Source organism: Lathyrus oleraceus, chromosome 2 (assembly GCF_024323335.1).
Source record: "Lathyrus oleraceus cultivar Zhongwan6 chromosome 2, CAAS_Psat_ZW6_1.0, whole genome shotgun sequence".
Taxonomy (NCBI): domain Eukaryota; kingdom Viridiplantae; phylum Streptophyta; class Magnoliopsida; order Fabales; family Fabaceae; genus Lathyrus; species Lathyrus oleraceus.
The window spans coordinates 76,180,989-76,196,454 of record NC_066580.1 but is presented as its reverse complement, the minus strand read 5'-3'; the positions used below and the strand labels follow the sequence as shown (position 1 = coordinate 76,196,454).

General features: G+C 37.7%; 1 protein-coding gene and 1 non-coding gene across 2 annotated transcripts; one reads left to right on the top strand and one right to left on the bottom strand.

Annotated features, from left to right (window-relative positions):
* The first annotated feature begins 7,103 nt into the window (after positions 1 to 7,103).
* On the top strand, positions 7,104 to 7,210 carry LOC127124222 (small nucleolar RNA R71). The gene has a single exon (XR_007803844.1). It is a non-coding gene; the product is annotated as a small nucleolar RNA R71 (small nucleolar RNA).
* A 5,761-nt stretch (positions 7,211 to 12,971) lies between these two features.
* Positions 12,972 to 14,633, bottom strand: LOC127121131 (auxin response factor 17). Its single transcript, XM_051051720.1, has 2 exons — positions 13,570 to 14,633; positions 12,972 to 13,423 (listed from the first exon to the last, which is right to left on the bottom strand). The coding sequence occupies exons 1-2, from the start codon at positions 14,494 to 14,496 to the stop codon at positions 13,010 to 13,012; spliced, it is 1,341 nt and encodes a 446-aa protein (XP_050907677.1). The 5' UTR covers positions 14,497 to 14,633; the 3' UTR covers positions 12,972 to 13,009.
* Positions 14,634 to 15,466: the final 833 nt, after the last annotated feature.

Below are 15,466 nucleotides of genomic sequence, written 5' to 3'. Positions count from 1 at the left end.
ATTACACACCTTGAAGTAATCCTAATTCTTGTAAGCAATTTAAATCTGGGTACCTGGTAGATATGACACCGCATTGTTGGAACCGAACGAACTGCTCCCGTTGATAGTTATCATCTTCAGAACGGAAAATAATATTTCCGAATTGCGCTTCTTGATGTTGGTTCTCCGCCATTTTGATAGGTAGGTAGAAAGAAGGAAAAGAGAATGAAATATATTTTTAGAGAATGGTTTGTTGGAATGATGTGGTGTAGGAAGGAATGGATTGTAGGTATTTATAGGAAAAGTTTTGGAATTGGGAAGAGGAGTGGGTGAGAGAAAAATAAATGTGGATGAATGTGAGTGGAATGGAGTAAAGAGGTAAAATGAATGGGGAGATGGAGCAACGGTCATGACCTTAACGGTCAACAACGTTTACGAGGAAACACGCTGTCACGCTCGTGAGCATGCAACGGTCACTACGCTCGTGACATGGCATGCGTGGAAGCTTAATAAATTTTGTTATTATTAATTTTTTTTTGTTTTGTTTATTATATTTGCTATTGTTATATTTTTGAATTGCCATGAATGCTATTCTACTACACCATAGTGTATATATATATATATATTTTCTAATAGGCCATGTAAGTAGTAGCATATAGTAAATATTATTATTGGTAATTGTAGATAGTGCATAAATCAAAATAAAATAAAATTTAACCAATAATGCCAATAGCTTCATAAAAATAAACATAATGTAATATTTGAAAATAAAATAAAACATGCAAAAAAAAAAAATCCTAAGATTAAAAGCAATGTTAAACGAAACTATAAATTTCCTAAAACTAAAACTAATTAACTCCAATTCTTCTAGCCACTTGTAGAATCTCTGGCCGGAGGAGCAAAGGAATTGACACGGTGCAGCAACTCGTGGAATTGATTTGTCATTCCACTCATGTATTCCAGAAATTCATGTCCCATCTTAGTTAACTCTTCTCTGATGGCATCTTGTTCTGACATCAAGGCTTGAATAGCGGTATTATAATCAATTCCGGGCATATGATGTCTAAGATCAGGTATTGCCGATTCTGCAGACGGGATAGGATGAGGTGGAGAGGCAGCATCATGGTAACCAGTTGGTGTCTGCGGATCAGACTCAGCATAAGGAATCTGGTTGTCAAGAATCTCATATTCTTGGATGGTTTCAACAGATCTAACAGGAGAAGGTATTCCATCCAGGTTGTAAAGCCAATTATTCCGGTTATGGACACTAGTCATCGGGCTAGGCATGGTGAACAGGTAAAAAGCTTGGTTATTAATTAATAGTTCAAACTCTTCAGGTCCAAGGTTTCCGATAAACATAGTGTTGAAGAGGAAAAGTATATTCATAGGTTCAATGCCACAAAAAGGGTTCAAATCAAGCATGGGTTGGCGCAATCCAATAGCATTAGCAATCATAGTTATCAATCCTCCTATTTGGATCGGTGCACGGTCATCTTGAATAAGGAGGTCAAAACTCGCCAACATATAAGTGGCACCATTCACTGGACGGTTTTGGGAAGCACAAAATATTATGAAGAGTTCATCACGTGATACTGTGGTAATGTTTGATCTCTTCCCAAAAAGAGTATGTGCTAGGATCTTGTGGAAATAACGAAAAGCCGGGTTATGTATGTTTCCAGAAAGAAACTCATGTTCCTCGGGGTCGTCATTTCCCATCAAACTTCCCCAAAAATGCTCAAGCTCTCTATATTCAAAAAGGTCTTATTGGCTCATGGTGAATGTATCAAAATAAGTAAGGAACCCTAAAAGGTTAGTAAATTCTTGAATGTTATACTGATACTCCATATTGAACATCCTGAATTGAATGAAACCTCGGTTTATTCCTTTTCCATGGTTTGGTAAATAAATCAGGGAGCTAAGGAATTCTAGAGTTAGCCTCCGGTAAGTAACAAATTGTCTCCGAATAGGAGTGGTTTCCCACCCTATTTGACTCAGCAGATATAAGACATTATCTCTTAGCCCAAGAACAGTCATTGCATAATCATCAGCATAAAAACTTGGGTGCATCTCTCTCTCAGCTAGTTCTTCAAATTTTTGTCTCTGAGCTCTCCCTCGGAATTTAATACCCATGCAATCAATATGTCCCATCAGGTTAGTGTTGGCTAAAGAAAAGAAAAACAAGAATTTAGTCAGGATTTGGCCAGATGCCGAAAGAAGAAAAGAAGAAAAATTTAATTAAAATAAAGAATATGAAGAATGAAAACTAAATAAAATCAAAAAGAATAATCAAAGAAAGAAAGAAAATAAAAATTTGTGGGTTGTCTCCCATGAAGCGCTTTGTTTAATGTCGCAAGCTCGACATAAAACTATTAAATGTTAATCTATTAATTTTGGAGACAATACGTCTAAGTGCGGGACTTGCGAGTCTTCATTGTTTTCATCACAGTGATAATGTTTTAGACGCTGCCCGTTTACGATAAATGATTCAATAGATTTTCCTTTAATTTCTACAGCTCCACTAGGAAAGACATTAGTGACTTGGAAAGGGCCTGACCATCTAGAGCGTAGCTTTCCTGGGAATAACTTAAGTCTAGAGTTAAACAATAGGACTACATCGCCTTGTTTGAAAGTTTTTCTTGATATACGTTTATCATGCCATTTTTTCGTTCTTTCCTTGTAGATTCTGGCATTTTCGTATGCGTCTTGTCTAAGTTCCTCTAATTCGTTTATATCAAGAATTCGCTTTTCACCGGCGGCCTTATAGTTTAAATTTAAATTTTTAATAGCCCAATAGGCCTTATGTTTTAACTCCACCGGGAGGTGGCAATATTTACCATAAATAAGCTTAAATGGGGTTGTTCCTATGGGAGTTTTGTAAGCAGTTCGATATGCCCATAAAGCTTCGGGTAATTTTGATGACCAGTCTTTCCTCGATGTAGCGACTGTTTTTTCCAATATTTGTTTGATTTCTCTATTAGACACTTCCACTTGTCCACTAGTTTGAGGATGGTAAGGTGTTGCTACTCGATGTTTTACACCATACTTAAACAATAATTTTTCGAGTATCTTAGATATGAAATGCGATCCACCGTCACTGACTACTATTCTTGGGACACCAAATCTTGGAAAGATTATATTCTTAAAGAGTTTAATTACTACCCGTGTGTCGTTTGTTGGAGAAGCTATAGCCTCAATCCATTTTGATACGTAGTCAACCGCTACGAGTATGTACTTGTTACCGAAAGAAGGTGGAAAAGGTCCCATGAAATCTATTCCCCATACATCGAAAATTTCTACTTCCAAAATGCCTTTTTGTGGCATCTCGTCACGTCTAGATATGTTTCCTGTGCGTTGAAACCTATCGCATTTCTTGACAGCGGCATGCACATCCTTCCATATGTTTGGCCAATAAAGACCGGCTTATAGGATTTTAGAGCAGGTTTTGGATGTACTTGTGTGTCCACCATAAGGAGCGAAATGACAATGTTGGATTATACTTTCTACCTCTTCTTCAGGTATACAGCGACGGAAAATACCATCGGCGCCTCTTTTGAAAAGTAAAGGGTCGTCCCAGTAATAATGTTTTATGTCATGGAAGAATCGTTTCTTTTGTTGGTATGATAAATCAAGTGGAACCACTCCGGCGGCTAAATAATTGACAAAATCGGCGTACCATGGTGTAACGCATACAACCAAGGTGGTCTCTACCTGTTCATCAGCTCTATTTTCTTCCAAATTAGCTATAAGTTTATCGTACGAGAAATCATCGTTGATCGATGTTCTTTCCGGTTCCAGGTTTTCGAGTCTAGAGAGGTGATCTGCTACTACGTTTTCAGTTCCTTTTTTATCTTTGATTTCCAAATCAAATTCTTGTAGCAACAAGATCCACCTTAGGAGTCTAGGTTTAGCGTCCTTTTTTGTTAAGAGGTACTTAATGGCAGCGTGATCAGTGTAAACGATTATTTTAGCTCCGACCAAGTAGGAACGAAATTTATCTAGTGCAAATACTATTGCTAAAAGTTCTTTCTCGGTTGTAGCGTAATTCATTTGCGCTTCATCTAGAGTTCTACTCGCATAATATATGACGTGAAGTTTTTTATCCTTTCGTTGTCCTAAAACAGCACCTACGGCGTAGTCACTTGCGTCACACATTATTTCAAATGGTTCATTCCAATCTGGGGTCTGCATTATGGGCGCGGAGATCAATGCTTGTTTAAGTGTTTGAAATGCTTCTAAACATTTATTGTCGAAGATGAATTCAGCATCTTTCATTAATAATCCGGTTAAAGGTTTAGTTATTTTAGAGAAATCTTTAATGAATCGTCGGTAAAAACCGGCATGTCCTAAGAAGCTTCGTATTTCTCTCACAGTTTTCGGAGGTTGAAGGTTTTCGATTACTTCTATTTTGGCTTTGTCTACTTCAATTCCTCTATTTGATATGATGTGTCCTAAAACAATTCCTTCTTGTACCATAAAGTAACATTTTTCCCAATTAATTACTAGGTTTACTTTTACACATCGTTCTAGAACTCTTTCTAGGTTTTCAAGACATTCTTCGAAACTTTGTCCGCATACGGAAAAGTCATCCATAAAGAATTCCATGATGTTTTCGAGAAAATCGACGAATATTGCCATCATGCACCTTTGGAAGGTTGCAGGAGCATTGCACAAGCCAAACGGCATTCGTCGATAAGCGAAGGTACCAAAAGGACATGTGAACATTGTCTTTTCTTGGTCATCAGGATGAATTGGTATTTGAAAGAAGCCTGAGTAACCGTCTAGATAGCAGAAATGAGAATGCTTGGCTAATCGTTCTAACATCTGGTCTATGAATGGTAAAGGAAAATGATCTTTTCAGGTTGCTTTGTTAAGCTTCCTATAGTCAATGCATATTCTCCATCCCGATTCAATTCGTTTGGTTATAGTTTCTCCTTTTTCATTTTCGATCACTGTTATACCTCCTTTCTTTGGTACTACGTGTACAGGACTAACCCATTTGCTATCGGATATAGGGTATATGATACCTGCCTCTAATAACTTCGTTACTTCCTTCTTCACTACCTCACTCAGGATCGGGTTTAGTCTCCTCTGATGTTCCCTAGAAGTTTTACAGTCTTCTTCTAGCATGATGCGGTGCATACAAATAGAAGGACTTATCCCTTTAAGATCGGTGATGTTGTATCCTAGTGCGGTTGAATATTTTCTTAAGATATGTAGGAGTTTTTCGGTTTCAAGTTTTCCTAAGTCTGCATTGACTATCACTGGTCGTTCAAGTTCTAAGTCTAGGAATTCATATCTCAGATTTTTGGGAAGTGTTTTCAGGTCGAGGGTTGGTTTCTTAAGGCATTGTGTAGGATCCGATGTTATTGCTAAACATTGGTTCAGTCTGCCCTCTACACGATAGTCGGATAAATCGTCATTTTCTAATTCTGTTTCTTTTATGCATTCATCGATGATATCCATGAAGTAACATGTGTCATCTATTGTAGGTGCTTTCAAAAATTTGGAAAGAATGAACTCAATTTTCTCTTCTCCTACTTCGAAAGTGAGTCGTCCTCGTTTTACGTCTATGATAGCACCGGCGGTTGCTAAGAAGGGTCTTCCCAATATAATGGGGGTAACTTCATCTTCTCTTATGTCCATAATTATAAAATCGGTGGGAATGTAGAATTGACCTATGCGCACGGGAACGTTTTCAAGAATTCCTACGGGATATCTAACGGAACGATCTGCTAATTGCACAAACATTTTAGTTGGTCTTAATTCTTCCATTTCAAGTCTCTTGCATATGGACAAGGGCATAACACTGATACCGGCTCCTAAATAAAGCTTTATCTATGACAAATTTTCCTATATGACAGGGTATAGAGAAACTACCAGGGTCTTTAAGTTTAGGAAGCATATTTTGGATTATTGCGCTACACTCAGCAGTGAGTGTAACGGTTTCGCTGTCTTCAAGTTTCCTTTTATTAGATAAAATTTCTTTTAAGAACTTAGCATATGAAGGCATCTGTGTAATAGCTTCTGTAAAAGGAATATTGACGTTTAATTGTTTCAGTAGGTTGACAAATTTCTTAAATTGGCTCGCGTCTTTGGTTTTAATTAGCCTTTGAGGATAAGGGATAGGTGGTTTGTAAGGCGGTGGAGGTACATAAGGTTCTTTGTTTTCTACGGTTTCTTTAATACACTCTTCCTTTTCCTTAGGTCTACCTTCTTCCTCAGTTGACTTTTTAGAGTTTTGGTTCTCAATCCTTGGGTCAGACGGTCCTTCTACCTCTGTTCCACTTCTTAATATAATTGCATGAGCGTGGCCTTTTGGGTTAGGTTGGGGCTGTCCAGGAAATGTACCAGTTGGGGCAGCAGTAGGCGCTTGTTGTTGAGCTACTTGCGAGATTTGTGTTTCCAGCATTTTGTTATGGGTAGCCAGGGCATCTACTTTACTTGCTAGTTGTTTAATCAGTTCGCTAGTGTGTACATTCTGGTTTAAGAACTCTTTATTGGTTTGCTGTTGAGAAGCTATGAAGTTCTCCATCATGATTTCTAGATTGGATTTCCTAGGAACGTTATTGTTAGGTGTAGATGGGGTCGGCTTTTGATATCCAGGAGGTATAGCTGGGGCTTGACTGGGAGCTTGACCTGGTGCGTATAAAGCATTGTTACTTTTATATGAAAAATTAGGATGGTTCTTCCAGTTTGAGTTATAGGTATGCGAGTAGGGATTTCCTTGAGCATAGTTCACCTGCTCTGCTTGGATTCCTGTTAGGAGTTGACAATCTGTAGGAGTGTGACCTTGAATTCCACAAACTTTGCAATTTTGAGTTACGGCAACCACGGTGGCTGGAGGTGATACATTTAAACTTTCAATTTTCTGGGCAAGAGCATCCACTTTTCCATTAACATGATCAAGGCTACTTATCTCGTACATGCCCCCTTTTGTTTGAGGTTTTTCTACCATTTTTCGGTCGCTTCCCCACTGATAATGGTTTTGGGCCATGCTCTCGATAAGTTGATAAGCCTCAGCGTAAGGTTTATCCATAAGCGCACCACCGGCGGCGGCGTCTATTGTTAACCTTGTGTTGTACAAGAGACCATTGTAGAAGGTATGAATTACTAACCAGTCCTATAAACCATGGTGTGGACAAAGTCTCATCATGTCTTTGTATCTTTCCCATGCTTCGAAAAGAGACTCGTTATCTTTTTGCTTAAATCCATTTATCTGGGCTCTTAACATAGCTGTTTTGCTTGGAGGAAAATATCGGGCAAGAAAGACTTTCTTCAACTCATTCCATGTGGTGACTGAGTTGGAAGGAAGAGACTGAAGCCATCTTCTAGCTTTATCTCTTAATAAGAAAGGAAAGAGACGAAGTCGAATTGCCTCTGAAGTGACACCATTAGCTTTAACAGTATCAGCGTATTGAACAAATACGGATAAATGAAGGTTTGGATCCTCGGTAGGATTTCCAGAAAATTGGTTCTGTTGCACTGCCTGTAACAGCGAAGGTTTAAGTTCGAAGTTGTTTGCTTCGATTGCGGGTGGAGCAATACTCGAATGCGGCTCATCTTGCGATGGAGCAGCGTAATCTCGAAGAGCACGAGCTGGTTCTGCCATCTCGGGTATCGGCGAAGGAAGGAGATTTTTGAGATCAGGAATTTCGATTGGAGGAAGATTGTTTGCAGCATGATACTCCCGAATTCGTCGTAAGACTCGGAGATATCGTTCAACGTCGTTGATTCGTAAGTAATACGGTTCGCCTTGTGAGCGAGTGTGTGGCATACAAATCAACGAAAGACAAGGAAAAAAAATTAAAAATTGCCTTAGTGTCTACAGCGTAACAGAAGAGTTACGATATCGACTAAATAAAAGTCCCCGGCAACGGCGCCAAAAACTTGATCGCGACTTTATGAGTCTATTGGGGTATTAACTGCAAGTGCACAATCTAATCGCGTAGATTTAAAAGATATCGATCCCATAGGGACTTAATGAATCGATATACCATTTTTCTAGGGTTACTTCGTAAAGCTAAGGCGGATGATACTTTAATGATTAGGGGGAAAAGTAAAACTAAAATTGGATCTAGATTAAATATCAAATAACACGGATATCGGTATGTAGTTCGTCGTAATTAGGGAATCAAATCTTCGTTGGTCTTTTCTTAGTTTAAAATAAGTCTTTTCAGTAGACACTATTAATTAAAAATCTTTTCCTCAAACTCTCGCTCTGTTAAATCAGACTATGACTTTATATTAACGTACGCTCTCACTATTTCGTTAAATCTAAAATCACTCTTTGAAAACAATAGAATCTATAGAAACTCTTTTTAAGAAAATACTAACCGTTTAAACACCCTCGTCTCAAACTCTCGCTCTGTTGACTTAGACTATATGATTAAACTTAAATGCTTGACTCTCGTCCTCACATTTACCCTTTAAAAATAATTTTTGAAAATGATTAGAATTTAATTAACTTTAAAAATTGCTTTCGCCCTGATTTAAAGTTAATGTTCAATTTACACTGTCCAGTTAAAAGCTCAAACCGTCGTTCTATTGATTTTAACTTCTTTATGTCTTTTACTCTCGTACAAAAACTTTGCTATTAACTCTGTAAATTGAGACCATAAAAAGAGTGACTGTATTTTGAAATAAATTTAAACCAACTCAGTTTTGATTCCTTTATTCCGCTTACTTTACATACCGATATCTAAATCGATTAGCCGGACATGCTAAACATGCCTAAACAATAATCATGCATAAATACGGCCATATCAAACAGATAATATATATAAACAGCAGTACGGAGCATATGTAAATTAAAACAATAATTCAATTAATTAATGAACCTGGTAAATTACTAGAAATCTTGGTTTTATTCCTAGCTTCGATGCTCGAACACTCCACCACAAGTCGGTTGGATTTGTTCTTCACAATTCTTGATCAGACAGGTAAATAAAAACAAGGAAATAAAATACTATGATCTAACGTAAGGTTAGATCCAGTGAAAATTACACAATAGTTTCCGGTGTAGAAACTATTGTGAGAAAATAAATTGAATGCTTAGTAAATTAAGCTAGAAAAGAAAAGAAAATAAAATGCTAAGAAAGTAGAATGCTGGAAAATTAGAAAACAGGAAAAATATTGCACGGCGTTGAGAGATGTCAATTGGATCCTTTGAGGTCTATTTATATTCCTTCATAAAGTAACAGTTTCCTCAAAAGCATCTTCAGTAGGGTTTTTCAAGCGTCAACGAGTCAAGAGGAAAAATAGGAGAGAACTGCCTTCTGTTACGCACGTCAATGCCAAAAAATAGGAGTGGGGTGTGTGACGTCCGTCACACCATGTGTTACGGTCATAACACTAAGTAGAGGGGCGTGACGCTCGTCACATGCCTGTGGCGGTCGTCACAGCCATTCTCCTTGTAGTTGGCGCGGGCTGGGCTTTAGTGAGATGCTTTCCTACAAAGTCATCTTTTTGCACCCCTTTTTCTTTCCTTTTCACGCATGCTTCAAATAATGTTATCTGAAATAAATAATAATAGAATACCAAGTAATATCGAATAATATAAAATAAATTGAATCAAATAACAATATAATTTAATTAAATCAAGTCCAAAAATGTGATATTATTTCATGTTATCAATGATTTCCGAGGAATGTAGATTTTATGGTTTCCTACAAAAAAATCCCATATCCCCTCACAAGTAGGTTCTAGTCTTCAAAGGTGATCCCTAAAAGGCCTCCCAGAGTCATGGATCCAAATGAAAATACCTTGTTGTAGAAAATGCTTGCAGGGCAATGGTACATCCAAGTGAATTTAGTTTGGATGTGGGTCTCGTGCAGACCCAACGCGCTAAACGCAGGTCAACACGACTTTCCATGATTATGTCATGTGTGTATACTCAACCTCGAGTATAGAGCTTCTCTCAAATCCCAAAGCCCAATCCACAATAGAGAATATAACAGATATCAAACATATAATGAATATTTAAAGCAATAAAGAATGCAATAAATAACATAAAAATAGAGCAAGTAAATAGTAAAGATAAACACCCGGATAAACAAGGAAACAAACAAAATTAGACTCGATTTGCTTATGGACTCCCCAATGGAGTCGCAAGTTGTCGCATCGTAAAAAATACCTGAGTGCATCGCACGCTCGAAGATATTTCAGAAAATCACCATTGATGCCCATTCATCTTATTTCTTATCTTTTGTAATCAAGCTATCATGAGAATGAGTAGCTAAATCTTCTTTCTTGTTGGGATTGGATGTAGTTCACTGTACTGTATGTATGTTTATTGATCATAACTTTATATAATCGAGTTATTCATGATTATCAATGTTATCTTTAACTTGATATCATGAGAATGAGTAGCTAAATCTTCTTTCTTGTTGGGATTGGATGTAGTTCACTGTACTGTATGAAATTGATTATCAATGTTATCATAACTTTATATTTTTCCGTTTTTACATTCCATTATTTGTTATAATCAAACAACTTGACGAATCTCTACTTAAAACTGTACTAATTATTGAATAGAATTAATATTGCACCAGTCCATGTGGATACGATAAATAAAATACTTACTTTTAATTACTGAACATCAATACCTCTGACCTTCTCAGAGTCTCAAAACCCTAACATAGGTCGTTCGGAGGCTTTGGGTGATGAACTAATATCGTCTTTGTGAAAATCCATCATTTGTGTGATTTTAATTTTGAATGTTCCCTTGGAAGGCAGGTTTTTCCGAGGTTCCCTGTAGGTAATACCAGTGATATACGAGCGTTTTCCTTTTAAGGTGTCTCTCTTGTCACCGCTAAGACCGACTTCAGGAAACCTTCGCATGGGAAGCTGGCCTTTGGAGATTCTTCTCGGTCACACTTACCGCCTCTGACATATTCTGACATCCATCCTTTCTTAATCAGAGCTTCGATCACATATTTAAATGGGATGCAATCATTTGTGTTATGGTCGCCCCCCTGTGGAAACGGCGGTACTTTTACTTATTCGTCCGTCTAGACTCTCGGACAAGGTTTGAAGGTCGGATTCCAGATTTTTGGAACTTAATGTTAGCACATTATTGGTCAATATTTTCTCAAGACGTATTCAAGGGGGTGTACTTCTCGTACTGACCGTACATCCCTTTGTCAATGTCCTCTTTCCTCCTACGACACTCCTTCCTCATCTGGCGATCGAAACTCACATCGTTGGATTTAACACTCCCTTTGGGCTAGATTTAACATTTTCATGAGTTATATTTACCTTCTTCTTTCTCAGATTGGTGCGAAAAGGATGATCACGAAGGAGATCATTCTCAAATATCCAACACTTAAGGGTTGCTTCTACTCGCTCTACCTCTAATGTCACCTAAGTGAATCAATCAATATATGATTATGGGCTCTCCTTTTCTCCCTACATGATGTTAATCAGGGTTGTTATAGTAACTTATTGCCTTTTTTTGGCGGTAAAATGGTTGGTGACGCAATCGCAAAAGTTTGTCCATGATCTGATGCAACCATCGGGGAGACCGTTGAACCATAGTCTGACTGGTCCAATCAAGGTTAATGCTAGTAACTTGCACTTGGAAGCATCGCTGGTGTTGTAGTAATTAAGTAGGTCATTGATGAGTTGGACATGTTCGTCGATGTATCCTTTTCCATCATACATCCCTAATTTATGTGGGTTTTGCATCGACTTTGCGATCTTGCTTTCTAAGATCCGTGAGCATAAGGAATGCTTAGGATGCACCTTGATCGGTTGGTGTTCATCAAGGTTTGGGGATGGGACATGACTGCCTCAGTCTCTGCCCAGACTCTGGGATGGAGAACTAAGTTTCCCGCCCTTTTAATGGTTTTAGGAATACTAAACTTTGTTTCCCTTTGTTGAGGAAGGCTCCGGGAAGATGGAACAGTCCTTCCTAGATATGGCCTCATGTGCTGAGTTTTCCCACGGTTGGCGAGATTGAGGCTTTCTTCTAGGAAAAGAAATTTTTCTTCGATTTCTTTAGAGTTCCATTGTTAAACGAGGTTGTCGATACCCTTGAGTAATTATTTGTCCCTTGAGTACCTAGGTTCGCTTTGAGAATACTGAAACAATGTCACGTCTCAGGTTGCTCAACAAGTAAGGGAGTCGGAACTCCAAGTCGCGGCATTTGAATAGTTCTATTTGCGGAGGAAGGAGGATCACATTTGGATGTGGAGGAACTTTGACGTCAAGATTCGTCTATCCTAGAGGGATGTGAGTCATTTTTCATTGATTGCCAGCCATCAGTGCCACACTAGCAACAACTTCGTGCGGTGGCCAAACGAGTAACACTAGATTCATCCATTTCCACATATCAAAAAATCTAGATATACAAAGGATTAATGATCAGGAAAATTGATAGATCATAAAAGGTTGTGAGATTCGAATTGATCAGTCATAATCGAATTTTGTGCGTGATTTTCTAGATCTTCGTTTAGGCCTCGAAGAGAACTTTATTTTTGAAAATTTAACATAGACACAGAGTCTTGACGCTCTAGAGAGAACGCTCAAGAAACGTTATTGAGCGGGTGGTCGATACTTTTCATCCAGAGCATTTTAATCTCAAGATAGTCGGATGAGGAGAGGTATGGCCGACCAAAAATAATATATATATATATATATATATATATAAGAAATGGATGTGGTAATAGCACAAGTTTATATTTATATTATAAAAACTATTTTTTAATATTCTAAAAATATTATTAAAAAGTGTTGATAAAAAAGATAGTTTTCTTTTCTAAACTAAATGCGACTTGTCGCATTGTGTAAAATTATTTATCCTAAAATAAATGTTTCATTTTAGGATCATGATTTAAACAATTAATGAGAAATAAATTTATGCTATTAATATACTTATTTGTATTTTCTGACTGTTTGCATTTGCAGATAATGACAAGATAACATCTTACAAACTATAAATTTGTTAATAAAACATTAATAAATGATTCCATAATTTTATAGTAAAATTTCAATTGAATGAATGTACATGCAGATTTTGTTATCTGCATAGTTATTTTGTAAAAGCATATTGAACTACTTTTGTACAAGTTTTCTCTTCAACTTCATTGTTCCACTTACAACTGTCGTCTTCTTTGATATCAGAATTATACAACTCACTTTCAATAGGTTGTATCCTCTGACCAAATAACATTATTGAACCAGAATTAATATTCTTGGTGTTGGAATTGTCGATATCAGCATTCTTAGCATTCTTTGTTTTAAAGGAGTTCAAAATACTAGAGATATAGGTGTGGGGATTGCTAATGTTTTGCCCACTTGATAAGACATAACCTTGAGCACCTCTCAACTTTTTTGTTGGAGGGAACTGCATATCTGATACAGGTGTCTTAGAATCACTAAGTTCAACCTGCCAAGGACTTAATTGCTTTAGTTTTTCAGGGACTTGAGGTTCATCCCATTCAATCTACAATATTGAGAAGAAAAATGTAAGAACCTAATATCAATCATTTGAAATAAATCAATTAAGAGTGTAAGAATCAAAATGAGGATCCTACTTGAATCAAAATCAAGACTTCAATTGTACTAATAGTATATATGCATTTGAAATACCTGAAGCATGCGCCATGGACGAGTTGAAGGAGGGGAGAGATTATTTATTGTCCCATGAAAAATAGAACATCCCTTTGGAGTATCGTCATTCTTCTCCGTGTGTGTAACTCTCATCCCACAACTCCAATTAAACATCATTGCATCCTCCACAGTCTTAGCTCCCACCACAAAATCAAATTCACCAACCGTCGGATAGTACATAACCTCAAACGCTGCGTTCTTCTTTGCCAATTCTACTGCCGTGTTAACTTCCTTTTCCATCATTTTGGCAGCGGAAGCCGGCTTCGTTTTCCTGCGAATTCCAATAGAGATACGTCCAGTGGAGTTTATAACGAAAACAACATTATCGCCGTCCACGAGTTTCTTCTCACCAACAAATCCACTCCAGCCAGTAGTGAACAGGTGTCGAAAGGTAGACCCACGGAAGACGTGGCGAAATTTCCAGACTACACCACCAACGTCGGTGAGGAAGAGATCTTGAGACGGCGATTGGTTTCTAGAGTCAAGCGGCGGGAGCTCTGGGAAGATCGAGTCGGCGCAGGCCACAGGTAGGTAGAGTACACCTCTGCTTTTAACATCAGATTTGGTTAGAGTCTTAGCATAGGAAACAATCTGATCACCATCCTCTTCGTTGCTAGCACCAACAGGAACAACGCTTCTGTCAATTACGGGAGTGAGAAGTAATTTTGCAAAAACTTGATGAGTTTCAGGATCTGCAAGTAGATCGACGGCAGAAACTGTGCAGAGAATCATCGGATTGCAACCATCGAGTGTTTGAGTGTTAGGAGTGTTGGGGCAGACATGTTGTAAATGACCTTGAGGGAAATAGTATACTTTGGAATGAAGTTTCGGAACGGTGAAGGAATCTCCGGCGCATGCCTTCCAGATTTTTGGATCTACGCGGTGTTGTTGTTGCTGTTGAGACATGGCGGAATGATATCTAGCGGAAGAGAAGAGCGAAAGTGTGATATTGAAAAGAGAGCGCGAAGTGCGAATAGGTTTGATTTTGGCTTTTTGAAACGTTCGTATAAATACCAGTTAGGGTCAATCGTCATGCACAAGATTTTTCGTTTAGTTTTAATCTAACGGTTATCCATCATTATCCTCTCTATACCTAAAAGTTTTTATTCATTTTCTATAAAAGCTTGTTTTCTTTTTTTAACACTATATTACTCATAAGTTTGTATATATGATATGAATTTCTTTTAAATTGATTTTTTATTTTTTAGTTTAAATATTTTTCTTGAGTTTTATTTATATATTAAACATTTATTTTGCATTTTTTTTTATTTTATCAAACACAAAATGTGATTTTTTTACAAAAATAACCCAATTTTTTAAGGAAATTCCCAAAACATCTCTAGTTTCAAAAAAAATCTCAAACTACCCCACTTTTAGAAGGAGGCGACAATTCAATTGGCGCCCATGTGTATTTTTACAAAGGAGATGTCAATTGGATTGACACCTCAGTGTAAAATGCATTTTTTTGACTAAAATGGTCTACGTGATACATAATTTTGAAATAAGACCAATTCATATTAATAAAATTTTCCGTTTACACAAAAAAGCCTAATGGTGATGACCAGAATCACCTAACTGACCTTCAGTCCCACATCCCCTATCTACCCTAACCCGTGGCTCTAACCCACGTTGATGATTCACTACTAGTGTTTGAGCATCTGATGGGCCAGGAGCGTCACTACCAACTACAGGAGATGGCCTGTTGAGGTGGTCAGACAAGTCGGCATAGTCTTCAGTATGCATCGAGGGTGTACCGTTGTAGCTGAATTAATGACCCATGCCAGAGTAGTTGGGTTGTGTTTGACTCACTGGTGAGCGACAAGACGGTTGAAGGGAGACATGGGTGTGAATGATGCATCGAGGAAAGGTTGGAAAG

What these genes read in the sequence shown, in the direction of transcription:
- LOC127121131 (XM_051051720.1), bottom strand. Translation starts at nt 14,496, where the DNA reads ATGTCTCAACAGCAACAACAACACCGCGTAGATCCAAAAATCTGGAAG. An exon ending in GTCCATGGCGCATGCTTCAG is followed by an intron (nt 13,424 to 13,569) that starts GTATTTCAAATG and finishes TCAATATTGTAG; the next exon opens with ATTGAATGGGATGAACCTCA.